At 55.6% G+C, this 14,270-nt stretch overlaps 3 protein-coding genes and 1 long non-coding RNA gene across 5 annotated transcripts; 3 read left to right on the forward strand and 1 right to left on the reverse strand.

Moving 5' to 3' along the window:
• The first annotated feature begins 884 nt into the window (after window positions 1-884).
• On the forward strand, window positions 885-3,915 carry ATP6V1F (ATPase H+ transporting V1 subunit F). Of its 2 annotated transcripts, XM_055283943.2 has the most exons (3): window positions 899-1,147; window positions 3,172-3,255; window positions 3,429-3,915. In XM_055283943.2, exons 1-3 carry the CDS (start codon window positions 990-992, stop codon window positions 3,628-3,630), a joined length of 444 nt encoding a protein of 147 aa, XP_055139918.1. In that variant the 5' UTR covers window positions 899-989; the 3' UTR covers window positions 3,631-3,915. The 2 variants fall into 2 exon arrangements, with proteins under 2 accessions (XP_055139919.1, XP_055139918.1); XM_055283944.2 differs by lacking the exon at window positions 3,172-3,255 and having other exon boundaries at window positions 885-1,147.
• A 379-nt stretch (window positions 3,916-4,294) lies between these two features.
• Window positions 4,295-6,983, forward strand: SPMIP1 (sperm microtubule inner protein 1). Its single transcript, XM_055283941.2, has 2 exons — window positions 4,295-4,900; window positions 6,717-6,983. Exons 1-2 carry the CDS (start codon window positions 4,474-4,476, stop codon window positions 6,824-6,826), a joined length of 537 nt encoding a protein of 178 aa, XP_055139916.1. The 5' UTR covers window positions 4,295-4,473; the 3' UTR covers window positions 6,827-6,983.
• A 517-nt stretch (window positions 6,984-7,500) lies between these two features.
• On the forward strand, window positions 7,501-10,122 carry LOC134736916 (uncharacterized). The gene is made up of 2 exons (XM_063641634.1): window positions 7,501-8,068; window positions 9,535-10,122. The coding sequence occupies exons 1-2, from the start codon at window positions 7,501-7,503 to the stop codon at window positions 9,582-9,584; spliced, it is 618 nt and encodes a 205-aa protein (XP_063497704.1). The 3' UTR covers window positions 9,585-10,122.
• Window positions 8,733-10,504, reverse strand: LOC129484983 (uncharacterized). The gene is made up of 3 exons (XR_008658583.2): window positions 10,449-10,504; window positions 9,014-9,081; window positions 8,733-8,806 (listed from the first exon to the last, which is right to left on the reverse strand). It is a non-coding gene; the product is annotated as an uncharacterized lncRNA (long non-coding RNA).
• Between the last annotated feature and the right edge of the window lie 3,766 nt (window positions 10,505-14,270).

The raw sequence follows: 14,270 nt of genomic DNA on the forward strand, positions 1-14,270 counted from the left end.
ACCTCTGCTTCCCGGGTTCAAGCAATTATCCTGCCTCAGCCTGTAGAGTAGCTGGGACTACAGGCGCCCACAACCACGCCCAGCTAATTTTTTGTATTTTTAGTAGAGACGGGTTTTCACCATGTTGGCTAGGCTGGTCTCAAACTCCTAACCTCAGGTGATCCACCTGCCTCAGCCTCCCAAAGTGCTGGGATTACAGGCGTGGCATGAGCCACCATGCCCGGCCTTACCAATTATTTAACTTTCCTTGACGGCCCTACGCTCTCTAGTCAGTACGCCTTTGCACATGCTGTTCCTCTGCCTAGAACACCGTCTTGTCCTCACTTCTATCCCCTTCATCCTGCAGGTCCTTCAGGTCTCAGCTTAGATCTGAAGCAAGCTTCTTGGGGAAGGATTCTTTGGACGCCCCCTCTCTCCATGGGTTAGTTACCATGGATGTGTGCTTCCATATACTTTTCACATTCTAACTATTAACACACAGCTCTGTGGTCGCCTGTTCCCTTGACTTTCCCACTAGGCAGTATCATCACTAATTTCTGCATTCCTTTAATTGAACAAATCTGTATTATTTGTTAACTACGTGTCATAGTTACTTACATACATACACGACAAAGACCCAGACCCTGCCCTTGAGATGAGTAACTTCGTCTCTTCTCTGGGGTCTCGGCGTCTAACAGTGTCAGGTTCAAAGCGCTTGTTGAACGAACGAATGAACCAAGGAACGAGCGAATGAACGAATGAATGCCCGCGAAGGGCGTGGTGCCGCGCAGCCTTCTGGGAATCGTAGTCCCCTGATTCGGGCCTGTCTTTACAGCGCAGGCGTATTCACATGGAGGCCGTGTTGCTGTTAATGCGCATGTCCCGAAATGCGGCTGGGAAGACTGCGCATGCCCGAAGGGTGGGGGGTGAGGCCGACGGGGCGCCGTACGGCGGAGGCGGGGCTTCAGTGGCTTCTGGTGTTCTAGGGTGAGCTCTGCCCGGCTGCAGGGATGGCGGGGAGGGGGAAGCTCATCGCAGTGATTGGAGACGAGGACACGGTGACTGGTTTCCTGCTGGGCGGCATAGGGGAGCTTAACAAGAACCGCCACCCCAATTTCCTGGTGGTGGAGAAGGATACAACCATCAATGAGATCGAAGACACTTTCCGGTACAGTACCGCGGGAGGCCTGAACGGGCCCTTCTGCTGCCCGGTGGAGTGCGGGGCGAGGGTGGAGGCGGCCCGGGGACCGAGGCGTGAGGCCCGGACGGGGGTGAGTGGACGATCCTGAAAGTCCTTCCGCCCTTCCGGAGCGGAGGCTTCCGCGCCCCAAGTTCCCGTTTGGGGCTCGGTGGGACAGAAGCTGTGTCAGGTCCACGAGCTCCCCACCTCACATGATCGTGTGTCGTGAAAGAAGGGGAACAGAGCTCGTGACAGCCTAGACAGTGGGCTTGGACTTCGTTCTGCTTTCCCCTCCTTTGGAGGCTCACTATCGTCCTGTAAGGCAGGGGTGATTTTTCTCCTACTCACAGGTGAGAAGACTAAAGCTCGGAGAGGGTAAGGCACACACTAAAGTTACGAGTCGGCAGAGGTAGAGCTAGAATTTGAACCCAATCCCAACCCCTTCTGCCTCTGGTAAGCCAGGTACACACACACTCTGCAGCTCTCCTCAGGCGGCCTCGGAATTTCCTTGTGGTCTTGAGCACAGTAGGCAGAAAATGTCAGGACTGTGAGAGCCTTCTGCTAAGACCTTGCACTGAAGCCCTCACTCCCTGCCTTAGGTCAGAGTGTGGGCGCAGGCATGCTTTTAATCCACCAGGGGTCCTGGTGACTGGAATTAAGGATACCAGCCTCCTATTTTATCCCTCACCCCTGTACCAAGTCTCAGAATAAACCACTCACCTGTTTCCCCCAAACAGTCCAGCCCGGGGCTGCTGGCTGAGACTGGTTCCTGCTGCCTGGTGTATTAGGTAGTCCCCGACCTGAGAGGCTGTTATCTGCCGATCTCTAAGCTGTCTGGTAAAGTGACCCAAGTTATCATGGGACAAGGACAAATTTTACTTCAAGAATTTTTTATGTTTCCAACCAAAAGGGACCTCGGAGGTCAAATATAACCCAGTGACTGGCAGGGGGTGGGTGCTCAGCAAGTAATTTTTAATCAGTAAATGAATGAGTCTGGGTGCAGTGGCTCACGCCTGTAATCCCAACACTTTTGGAGGCGGGTGAATCACCTGAGCTCGGGAGTTTGAGACCAGCCTGACCAATATGGTGAAACCCCATTTCTACTAAAAATACAAAAATTAGCCAGGCATGGTGGCGGGTGCCTGTAATCCCAACAAATCAGGAGGCTGAGGAAAGAGAATTGCTTGCACCTGAGAGGCGGAGACTGCAGTGAGCCGAGATCCATCACTGCACTCCAGCCTGGGCAACAGAGGGAGACCCTATCTCAATAAAATAAAATAAACAAATGAATGGGTGGGTGACCACAGGAGCGGAGGAGCACAAGGCCAGGTTCTTGCTGTGCAGAAAGTGTGATTCCTTCATGAGAGTGTCCTCTTCCTAGCTTGTGATCTTGGTTCATGCCAAACTTTCCCTCTGACCCCTCCACCACCCTCATCAGCATAGACCTTGAGGCCTTCAGTGGTCTCATCAGCCCTATTTTTAAATAATTTGTTTTCTTTTTAAAAGTTAATGTGTCTTTTTTTTTTTTTTTTTTTTTTTTCTGAGACAGGGTCTCACTCCTGTCACCCAGGCTGGATTGCATGGGTTGATTGCAGCACACTGCGACCTCCACTTCCCAGGCTCAAGTGATTCTCCCACCTCAGCCTCCCAAACAGCTGGGACTACAGCTTCCCAAGTAGCTGGCACATGCCGCCACATCCAGCCATTTTTGTGTGTGTGTGTGTGTGTGTGTGTGTGTGTGTATATACATACATGTATATATATGGAGAGAGAGAGAGAGATGGGGGTCTCACTATGTGGCCCATTCTGGTCTCAAACTCCTGGGCTCAAGCGATCCACCTGCCTCGGCCTCCCAAAGTGCTGGGATTACAGGCATGAGCCATCACAGCCGGCCTTCAGTATCTGCATGTAAAAAGGGATCTGCATACATATAATCTTATCCTTCCCCTTTCTGACACCATCACTGCATATTGAATACACCAGTGTACACCCTAATGAATCTTCATTACTAGTTCACTTGGAAGCCTTCCAGGCAGTGTTGTAGAAGCCAACCCTAATCAGCATGACCCACTGCTTTGGGATGAAATTGATTCTAGGTAGGGTTGACAGAGGGTTGAGCGTGGCAGCCTTTCCCCTTGTCCTCTGTGCCCTCTGGGTCATGCTCATTCCCCTCCACAGCCCAGCCCAACAACTTGGAGAGGGCTGCCTGGGTAGGAGAGACGGCAGCCCCCAGAGCTGCCCTGGACTCCCTTCTCATCTCTCCCCACAGGCAGTTTCTAAACCGGGATGACATTGGCATCATCCTCATCAACCAGTACATCGCAGAGATGGTGCGGCATGCCCTGGACGCCCACCAGCACTCCATCCCCGCTGTCCTGGAGATCCCCTCCAAGGAGCACCCATATGACGCCGCCAAGGACTCTATCCTGCGCAGGGCCAGGGGCATGTTCACTGCGGAAGACCTGCGCTAGGGGACTGCTCATAGCCCTCAGCCCTTCCCTCATTTCCAGGCCTCTCCCCAGGCTTGCCATCAGCCTTCTTTACTTTTTGAGCCTCTGATTTCCAATTCCCTGCCCCTTCCCACTCCCATTAAGAGGCTAGGTGAGGCGCTTCTAGGTTGCTGGGGCTCTGCTGTTAAAATCAAAGCTGGTTAAGGAACAGGAAGCCTGACCATCTCCCTCCACTACCTCTTCCCTGTGCTGTTACACAATGTCATTGTTGATGTTAAATTAAAGTCATATTCTTGCTTCTCTCCAGATGGGTTGGGTGCTGGAAAGGACGTGTGGAGTGAGGCCATGGGGCAGATTCGATTGGCAAGGATGGAAAAAGTGCTGCCAAAGACAGGCATAGAAGAGCTGGCCCAGGAGGATTGTGCTGGGAGGCAGAACTCAAGGACTGGTCCTTGGAAAAGAGAAGACCAGCTCTGGTCTGGGGAGGAATGGGAGGAGGCTTGAGCCCAGCTCCCGCCTCCCCCACCTTGCTCGGCATTGGGCTGGGAAGGGGGCCAGACCCAAAGGACAGAAGCAGAAAGCACACAAAACCTGGGAGCCTGTGATGCCAGATCCCGCGTGGGCCCTGCGGGAGTTTTGGGGAGCAGGGCTCTTAGCCAGTGTGCCCTGGCCTCAGGCTGCCTCAGGAAGCCAGGCTCATGGGGTCTGCTGGGGGCATGGCAAGTAGAACCCTGGCCCTGTGTGAGGTGAGGCATGGTTGCCGGGTGACTGTGCCAGGGCAGCCACTCGCCATCAGAAGCACTCTGCTTGCTGTGCTCACCCCTCAGCTGTGGCCACCCTGGTGCCACTCCTTCCCTGGCCACCATGTCACGGCAGCTCAACATAGACACATTACGGCAGAACTTCTGGAAGGAGGAATATCTGAGGGAAAAGATGTTGCGCTGTGAATGGTACCGCAAGTATGGGTCGATGGTGAAGGCCAAGCAGAAGGCTAAGGCTGCAACCCGCCTGCCCGTCAAACTGCCCACCCTGCACCCCAAAGCCCCACTCTCACCCCCACCCGCCCCCAAATCAGCCCCTTCCAAGGTGCCCAGCCCTGTCCCAGAGGCTCCTGAAAAGGAGATGTCGGAAATGTACCCGATACCACCTGTCACCCGAGCCCTGCTGTATGAAGGCATCTCACACGACTTCCAGGGGCGCTACCGCTACCTCAACACTCGAAAACTGGACATGCCAGAGATGCGATACCTCTTCCCCGTCACCACCAGCTTCATGTATGGCTGGCAGCTGGGTGAGCCCAACCTCTTGGAAATCACCTCAAAGACAGAGCACCAGCCATGTGCTAGGGAGTGGGCATCCTAGTGAAGGGTCCAGACCATAAACAGCAAAGAGATGGCCAAGAAGTGTCGACACATTCCACAGAACTAGGGAGTGGCAGTGGGCAGGGAGGCAGCGGCCATGTGCTGCTATTTATTGGATTGTCGGGAAAGGCCTTTCTGAGGACCCAAGGCGAGGAGCCAGATGATAAGGATGGGTTTGGATTTTATTTGGTGTGCAGGGAAGCTGATGGAGGGTTCTAAGCAGATTTCAAGAGTGACACTGATGAACCTTTTAAAAAGTCACCCTGACCTGTATGTAGGCCAGGGGAAATGGTGGAATCTGGCACATGAGTTGGGCATCTATTTTGTTACCCTGCGGTATAGTGGCCTGAGGGATCAGCAATAGAGCTGAAATCAATTCAGGATGTTTTGGGGGAAGACTCAGTGGAACTCACCCATGGATAGAATATGAGAATAAGGGGAAGAGAGATCAATCGCCCAGGTGTTTAGCTAAAGCTGCAGTGACAGGGAAGACTGGGAGAGGTCAGGGCTGGAGCATGCATGAACAGGTCCTATTTAGCCATGTGTGTTTGGCTATGTTATACTTGAAGTGTCTGTAGGGTGGCTGTGTCTATAAGTCTGGATTGAAGTCAGAGCTGAAGATGCAAATTCAGAGGTCATTTGAATATAGGTGCTTTTTTTTTCTTTTTCTTTTTGAAACAGTCTCACTCTGTCATCCAGGCTGGAATGCAGTGGCACGATCTCGGCTCACTGCAACCTCTGCCTCCCAGGTTCAAGAGATTCTTCTGCCTCAGCCTCCCGAGTAGCTGGGACTACAGGCGTGTGTCACCACGCCTGGCTAATTTTTGTATTTTTAGTAGAGACAGGGTTTCACCATATTGGCCAGGCTGGCCTCGAACTGCTGACCTCATAATCTGCCTGTCTCGGCCTCCCAAAGTGCTGGAATTACAGGCATGAGCCACCGCCCAGCCTATAGGTGCTATTTAAATCCATGAGATCTCCTAGGGAGCACAAGTTGCTGGAATCTGATGGGAGTGGGGGCAGGAGGGCTGAGCCAGAGGCGGGTAGGGGATGGCACTGGCAGGAAGCCTGTCCATCTGGGCTGAGTCTTTTTTCTGTGAGGTTGAGTCAAGGCCATCAGCGGGGAGGGAGCTGAGCTGAGGCAGTGGAGTAATGAGATGAAGAGGAAAGGTGTGGAACAGGCATGTGCCAGGCAGGGCTGCTGGGCGATGTTGCTGCACGTCCCATTGCTGTCTGTGCTTATGAATGTCAAGTGAGACTTCTTGGGCCTGTGCCCTTCTCCAGCTGCTTGAGTGTCTTGCAGAAAACGTGGATGGTTGGGGATTGACTCAGCTGAGATTTTGCCCCCAAACATCCCTTTCCCCCAGGCCCCTAAAGGAGAAGTCAGGGAAATAACTTTCTAACAAAAGCAGGAGGCAAGCCCTAGAAGGGGGGAGCAGGAGGCGGAAGGAAGTCCCATCTCTCCACAGTCTGTCCCTGTGACAAGCAGGCTAGGGTGGCCCCCTCCCTGCAGGTAGAGGGTCCTGAAGCTAGGGTAATGATGGCAGATGGCTGCTGTATCCTGGCATCCAGCCAGCTCCCAATATTTGCCCGTAGCTCCCATGCCTCCAAAGCACTTTCTGTTTGTTCCCACAAAGTGACTACTCCACTGACGGTTCCCTAGGGCCGTGCAGACAGACAGGGCTCCCATGCTCTGCGTGTCCCTCTCTCAGGAACCCATGCTTGGCCTCTAACATCTTTTCCCAGGCCCCCCAGTGAAGCAAGAACTGGTCTCCTGCAAGATGTGCCGCATTGAGTCATTCTTCCGCAAGAACGGGGCCTTCGCACTGCTTGATCCCCGAGACCTGGCCCTCTGACCGTGGGCCAGGTGTGGGCTTAGGGGAAGGAAGAAGAAATAACAGGCCTCCTGGTGGGGCAAAGCTGCTGTGTGTGACTGTGCCCCTCTGCTCTCCCTGGCTCTGAGGCTGCATTCAGGCCTTTCTGAAACTATCTGACCTGCAAGTTGCCCTCTTGGTTTTTCCGCAACCCTCATTTCTTTAATCATCCCTTTGAGGACCCAGCAATGACCAGAGGGGGCTGGGAAGGGCGAGCACTACTTCGCAGGCACGGGATCCTCAGCATCAGGGGAACACAGTAGTTCCAGGAAGTTCTGGGTGTTCCTGGGGAGAGAGCGGCCTGTCATCTCGGAGGCCAGGGAAAGGGGACTCCTGCCACCGCCACACTCCTCCTTGCCCGCCCCTCACCTGGCCCCGAGGGCCCGCAGCCGCTTGGTCCTCTCCCGACGCATCTGCTCCAGCTGCTCCCGCATGGCGCGCCGCCGCCCAGCCGCGTCCTCCTGGCGGTGCAGAGCACTGAGCGTCCGCGGCTCAGTGGGGCGGGCGGGGCAGCACCTGGCACACCGGCCCCTCGCGTCCCGCCCGAGTCACTGCCAGAGTGCAGTGCGCTCACTTCAAAGGGACCCGCGCGGGCCAAGCTCGGCCCCTGCCCCGCGCCAGCACCTTGTGGCCCCACCACCTTCTAGGGGTCTTGCATGTGGCGGGAGTTGAGCAGGACTGGGCGGGAGCCCCACGGGGTGAACCCGGCAGTGGCGGTTCCTGGCGATGTGGAGGCGTTCCAGGACCTGCAGAGGCGGCAGTCAGCGTCCGGCCGCCCCTCGGTGCCCCGCCCGCCCCAGGCAGGCCCCGATCCCGGCGTGGGGACCCACCCGGAGCCGCTGCTGCTTACGGTCCCGCCGGCGCCGCAGCCTGGCCGCGCTGTGCAGCTCCAGCAGCCGCTGCAGAGCCGTCTCCTGCTGCGCCGCGCTCAAGCCTGCAGGCGCCTTGGCGCTGCTGAGGGGCGCCGGCCACGCGGCCTTCTAGGCCTTGGGACGCTCAGTGCCGGCCCCCCGACCCCGGAGGACACCCGGAAGCCGAGACTGGCCCTCCTCCTCCTCCCCCGGGCCGGGGCCCACTCCAGCGCCCTGCAGCCTGTGCGGATCGCGCTCCAGGCCTGGGGTCGCCGGAGAGCCCCGAGGAGCCCCTGCTGCCCGGATACCTCGGCGCGCAGGGTCGCTGGCATCACGGCTTCGGCTCCGCGACCTGGGAGCCGCCGCCGGGCCGGTAAGCGCAGCCCACACCCCCTCCCGGGCCGCCCCCAGCCTTGCCACCGCCGGTGCCGACCTTTATGTCTCGCCTTTGGTCATGCCCTGCATCAGCGTGGTAGTCCTTCTCCGGAGGTCTGGGCTCTCCCTGCCCACGGGCTTTGGAGTCTGTGCTTTCAGGGACCCGCAGGAGTCCCTCAGATGGCTATGGGGGCCGCCTTCCTCTGGGGGCTGTACAGTGGCCTCTCCGGGAGCCACCTCCCAGGCTTGTGAGATATTGCCTTCCCAAGACCGCAGCATCTTCTTCCCCGGACTCTTGGAACTCGCCTTTCCCTGGCACTTAGGACTAAATTCTCTTCGACTCTGAGGGGCGCCCCTGTTCACACCCAGGGGCGCCTCCTCCCTCTGACCCTGAGGAGCCCTTGGGCTCTGGCCCCCGTGTGTCTTCACCCTCTGACTCTGAGGAGCATCTTTAATCTCGCCTCAGGAGGCCTCCCCTCTCTTCCGCTGAAGGGTCTCTGCTTTCTGATCCTAAGGGTCCTCCTCTCTCGGACTCTGAGGGGTGTCCATCCTTGGCAGGTCTTTGAAGTTCTGCTCTCTCCTGGCCCAGGTGCGGGTCCGAGCCCAGCCCTTGAAGGGCATCTTGGGAAGGCAGGTTTTGGGAGGGCAAGTCCCGCGGCCCAGGGGTCCCGGGAGCGAGCTTTCTTTCCTGGGTCTCAGGCTCTGCCTCACTCCTCTCTTCCCTCTGGACCAGGTCCTGGAAAGGAAGAGCACTTTGGGCCCAGGCTTGAGAGGGAACCTGCAGACCTCAGGGGCCAGCCCTTGCCTGATTCCTGGATTTGTTAAAGCCATTTTATGTAGTGTGGAAGGTGCTTCACTGAAGAGCCTCCCCCTCACCCCAGCAGCCTCCTCCCAGGCAGACCCACCCCTGCCATCCCCAACCTGAGACCCTTGACCTTTTCACCTTGCACTCTGAGCTGCCTGGCACCCCAAAGCTCCTCCTGGTAGTGGGGTTCAGCTCTTGTAAGGAGCCTGAGGAAGAAAGACCAGTATTGGGAGCTCATGTCCCAGCCCCTCATGCACAGTTCACCTAGACTAGAGCCAGGAAGTTTAGGGAGTCCCAGTGCATGGCTAGGGGTGCCCTGAGGGCGCTGTCTGAAACTCAGGCTGTCACAGTTCATCAATCAGCCAGCCACGCACCTGTTTGTCAGGTGTGCCTGCCAACAGCCCACACCATCTTTCTCATCCTCCCAGCCAAGGCAGACCACTCCAGAGGGACCTGCACAGCCCCTTCCTCAAGACCAGCACAGGAGGCCTGGGAGTGAGAAGGGTCACGGTGCTGGACGCCTGGGTTCCTCAGCACCGGCCACTCCCACTTTGCCCTGGTGTGCCCATCAGGCCCAGAGAAGAAACCCGCTCTGGGTGTCTTACTTTTTACTCTTATTCAGAAAAAAACTTCCTTAGCCTTTTCTTTGTTTCTGACAGCAAAATCAAAGGAAATTCGAGATGAAATTTTAGGCCAGAGCCTGGCCTAAAAACTGCAAGTGTTCATAATTAACAAAAGAAATCTAAAAAAAGAGATGATGTGTTGCCGCTCCCCTGCAGCTGTGGAGGAAGGAGAGCTGTTCTGCATTCATAAAACCAGTTAAAAGGGATTTCATAAGGTCTGAAATTGAGAACTTTCCCAAGAATACTGCATCCTGTTCTCTTGTGCAATATACAGATGTGTGAATATTCCTAACAGTAACCAAACGGGTGCACTCTCTGTGAAAATACGTCTTTCCAAGAGTTTTTTGAACAAAGGCAACTCCCGGGCCTTTAGAAGTAATTGCTACAAACTGTAAAAACAATTTCCAACCTCCCACTTCTGTAATTCTCATCTGTTGTCTTACTAGAAAATTTATTTCTCTGGTAATAATGTAATTGATATCCCTGTCTTCTCAAGATGTAAAATACTTGTAAAAACTTCTCTGTCCATCAGAAAATAATTATTGGCACTTTTCTTCTCTCTCATGTGCATGATGGAACAATAAAAAGCTTATGGCTCTGCTAGATCTATTATTTAACAAACAATTTGAGAGTGTGTTTCATTTAAATTAATAGCTCAAGGCTCACAGTATCCATTCCACTGCCTGTTTATTGTCATGCTATTTCTAGCCTGTGATCTAAAGACAAGCACCTAGTCTCCTTGTTCTCTGTATATCTCCATTGCCCGGCTGAAGGGTGGCAAACTGGTGGCCTGGAGTTGGTATTCTCTTTCCTCATCCCTGGGCAGCCAGTGATGCTCATTCCTGAACTTTCTCCCCTGAACCCCGGTTTAGCATCACAATCCTACTGGACACAGTGCCTAAGACAGCTGGTACCAACCAGGTGGAACTGGCACATCAAATAAAACCTACTTGCCATCGCGGGGTGTCCCGGCACTCCATCAGGAAGTGTGAGATGACGAATGAGTGAAGAATGAAGTCCTGCAACATGGGGAGAGGACTTTCCTGCCTCATCCCAATCCAGTCTGGCTGCCCCAGCCCCAGGGGCCCCCTGCCCTCCTGGCTGTCTGATGACATACTGCGTGTGGGCTCTGCAGGTCCTCCAGGGCTCTCCCACCCTTGGTCTGCACCACTCCCGGCTTCACCCAGATCTGGGGCTGATGATAGGTCTCCCTCCTGCCCCCTACAGGAGTTCAAGGGCTGCCTCTGATGCACCCCTCTGGGCCCATGAGCTCTGGAATGGGAGGGAGTCTGCCTGCCAGTCTCCCGAGACCCCCACCCCAGCATCCAAACACTTGAGTCCCAGGTGGCCGCCCCCAGTGCCCTCCCTCCTCCCCCATCACCAGATCCTGGGAGGGGGAATTTGGAGGTTAACCTTTCCAAGGGCTGTGGGCCAACCATGGGTGCAACTAAGAGCCCAGGAGGCATAATGAGGGGCACCAGGCAGGACTGCAGAAGGTGACAGGGAAAGAGCCCAGTTCACAGAAGGAAAGGCAGGGTTCCCCGGGGAGACTCACCCCTCCAGGAGCTGATGGTTTTGGCTCAGGGAGTCCCTGTCCTGGGGTAGAGGATGCAGCCTAGAATTCTGGAAGGGTTGGGGGCACCCTAGTCCACAGGGTTCCATCGCCCAGTGTGGCAGCCAGCCTCTAAAATAACCCCTAAATGATCCCTGCCTCCTGGAATTCATGCCCTCTGTGACCCCCCACCCCTTCTCCTCCACACAAAGGAGCTTAGAAATGGATCCCTCCTGCCCGGTTGAGCCTCAGATGAGACCACAGTTCTTTCCAGCCACGTCAGCTGAACCCTTCCTACGTTGCACCATGAACACCCCTCCTGCTACAGTGGAGAGTGTCTTGGCCCAGAGAGGGCTACCAACCTGCCCAAAGTGACTCAGACAGCTGGTGGCTGAGCCAGGACTGGAACCCACATTCCCAGTTCCCAGCTCTGTTCTGGGCCCAGTCACCACAGCACCCCCTCCTGGAGCCTCAGCCCAGCTGCAGCCCTGGAGGGAGGGGCCACTGTGTCTCAGGGGCACACTGGGCATCAGTGCCTTTGCTCTCTGGGACCCTGCCAGGCTACTTTCCTCCCACGCTGCGGTAACATGGAAAGGCTTCCAGATATCACCACACAGGTGATTTGACCAAGACAGTCGTTAATTGTGGAATGAGAATAACAGCCCGCCTGGAACGAGCAGGCCCTGTGTGCCAGGCGTAGCCCACGAGTCCACTGTTCCTCCCGACAGCCCTTAGAGAAACATCTCTTCTTGTGGGCATTTTCTTTTCTTTTTTTTTTTGGCTGGGGGGTTTAGGGGAAACAGAGTTTGGTTCTTGTTGCCCAGACTGGAGTACAATGGTGCGATCTCGGCTCACTGTAACCTTCACCTCCCAGGTTCAGGTGATTCTCCTGCCTCAGCCTCCCGAGTAGCTGGGATTACAGGTACAGGCATGTGCCATCACACCCGGCTAATTTTTGTATTTTTAGTAGAGACGGGGTTTCTCCGTGTTGGTCAGGCTGGTCTCGAACTCCTGACCTCAGGTGATCCGCCTGCCTCGGCCTCCCAAAGTGCTGGGATTACAGGTGTGAGCCACCGCGCCCGGCCTCGTGGGCATTTTCTAGCTGAGGAAAGGTAGACTCAGAGCCCACGGGGGTGGTCAGCATGGAGATTCAAACCTAGCCCTGTCTCCAAAACCCTGCCCCTTCTGCTTGCCCTCACCACGGCAGGGCCCCAGTGTTCCCAGAACCTCTGTCCCTGCCGTACCCCCTCACCCACTCACTGGCTGCTCTGGGTCCCCACCCATGCTACCACCTGGCTGACATGCATGCTGGGCCTGGCCCCTCGGACCGAAAAACTGGGCCTGGGGTGGCCAGAAGAGGCCCAGCTCCACACCAGTCAGCAGTTCCAAGTCCCACAGGAGCTGCAGGAAGATGGGGTGCCAGAGAGTGAGGGGGCACCCACCCTGGCCTCAGCCACACCCCCGGCCAGCCCCTACCTGCTCCTGGGCCTGCCGGCTCCGCTCCATCTGCAGCAGCACAGTGGGCAGCTCCAGCCCTGGGGGACACCCGCAGCCCTCTTGCACCTGGAGGGGCAAGGTGGCATCAGGTCCCCGCCTGTCTCCTTCCTTCTGAGGCAGTGCCCCTCCCTCACCTGCCAAAGTGCAGCCGGGAGCTGGCCTGGACCTGTGGGGCACCGGAAGAGATACTGGTACAAAGCCAAGGCCTGCCTGGGGCTGCAGGGGAGCCCTGAGGCCCCCGGGGTGGCCACCTGCGCCATGCGGAGCCTGGAGGGAAACGGAGGACAGGCAACCAAGAGCCAGGAGCAAGGAAGGACAAAGGCTCTGATCTCAATAACACAGGGCCTGATACCTGAGCCCTGGCTGGACCTCGGCCAAGCCTCATAGACTCTGGCCTGCCTCTGAGATGGCTTTTATGGCCCTACGGGTGGCAGCGTGGAGTGAGCAGTGTGACCCTGAGAGAGGGAGGTGTACGCATATGCTTGTTTACAGCCCCCAGCGAGCATTTGTTTGACATATACTGTACACACGTACATATGCACATCAACCGCACAGCTGCATTATTTGGGCACACAATATGCCCAATATGGGTAGCAACAGCAGCTGCTACCAACAGTTTAGCTTGTGCTGGAATGAAGACGCTTCGTACATATAATCCTTTCTTGCAGCAACTCTATGAAGTAGGCCCTATTATTATCCCCACTTTATAGGTAAGAAGACTGACTCAGAAAGCAACTTCTCCTAGGCCAAGTGTGGTGGTTCACATCTGCAGTTCCACCACTTTGGGATGATGAGGTGGGAGGATGGCTTGAGCCAGGAATTCGAGACCAGCCTGGGTGACATAGCAAGACCCACCTCTAAAAAGAAAAAAAAAAGTTAGCCAGGAGTGGTAGCACACGCCTGTAGTCACAGCTACTTGGGAGGCTGAGATGGGAGGATTGCTAGAGCCTGGGAGGTCAAGGCTGCAGTAAGCTGTGATCGTGCCACTGTATTCCAGCCTGAGTGACAGAGCAAGACCCTGTCTCCTAAAAAAAAAAAAAAAAAGGAATAGCTTATCTTAACATGTGGCAGCATTTTTTTCATCTGGAGATGGATAGATGTGATACTCTCTGGGAAGACATGGTCCTGGGGGCCCAGGCCGTCCATCAGCAAGAGGCGAGTGGTAAGAGGCCCTGCCCCAGCGAGCACTGCCCACATGCTTGTCCATGCTGTCCACCTAGTAAGTGCTGTCCATGCGTCACTGTTCATTCCCCGACACATACCAGACACTTGTGACTATCATCCTCATCTCACAGATGAATAGACAGGTCATATAAGTTATCTAATCAGGAGAGGGGCTGAGTGCAGGAGCTCTGCCATCTTTACATCCTGCCCTGTCGTGAGCAAATTTGCCTGCTGGCTACTTTGTCCCCATTCCATGAGAGAACGTGTTTATCTGGGTTTCTGAGGGATGTGTGTTCCTGTGTGTGTTTCTGTGTGCACACGCAGGTACATGTCCACACTGTATTGCGGTCTATTGCTTCTGTTTCTCACCCCAGGCATTGGGTCCCTGTGTCACTAGCTCTCAGAGTGGCCCAGAAGGTGCCTGCACACTCAGTATCCCCAAGCCACAAGGAAGGGGGACGCCATTCTCTGATGCAGCCCCTTCTCCGTGGTTCCTCAGCCCCTGCAAGATCCCACATGCATCCACAGAAGGTACCACATGGGGCCATGCATCATGCCT

Source organism: Symphalangus syndactylus, chromosome 6 (genome assembly GCF_028878055.3).
Source record: "Symphalangus syndactylus isolate Jambi chromosome 6, NHGRI_mSymSyn1-v2.1_pri, whole genome shotgun sequence".
NCBI classification, from domain to species: Eukaryota; Metazoa; Chordata; class Mammalia; order Primates; family Hylobatidae; genus Symphalangus; species Symphalangus syndactylus.

Bases quoted from the DNA above. Each gene is read 5' to 3' on its own strand.
- ATP6V1F (XM_055283943.2), top strand. From the start codon at position 990: ATGGCGGGGAGGGGGAAGCTCATCGCAGTGATTGGAGACGAGGACACG. The intron at 1,148-3,171 runs GTACAGTACCGC...CTTCATTACTAG, and splicing joins GAGATCGAAGACACTTTCCG to TTCACTTGGAAGCCTTCCAG. The intron at 3,256-3,428 runs GTAGGGTTGACA...CTCTCCCCACAG, and splicing joins TGGGATGAAATTGATTCTAG to GCAGTTTCTAAACCGGGATG.
- SPMIP1 (XM_055283941.2), top strand. From the start codon at position 4,474: ATGTCACGGCAGCTCAACATAGACACATTACGGCAGAACTTCTGGAAG. The intron at 4,901-6,716 runs GTGAGCCCAACC...ATCTTTTCCCAG, and splicing joins CATGTATGGCTGGCAGCTGG to GCCCCCCAGTGAAGCAAGAA.
- LOC134736916 (XM_063641634.1), top strand. From the start codon at position 7,501: ATGTGGCGGGAGTTGAGCAGGACTGGGCGGGAGCCCCACGGGGTGAAC. The intron at 8,069-9,534 runs GTAAGCGCAGCC...TGTTTCTGACAG, and splicing joins TGGGAGCCGCCGCCGGGCCG to CAAAATCAAAGGAAATTCGA.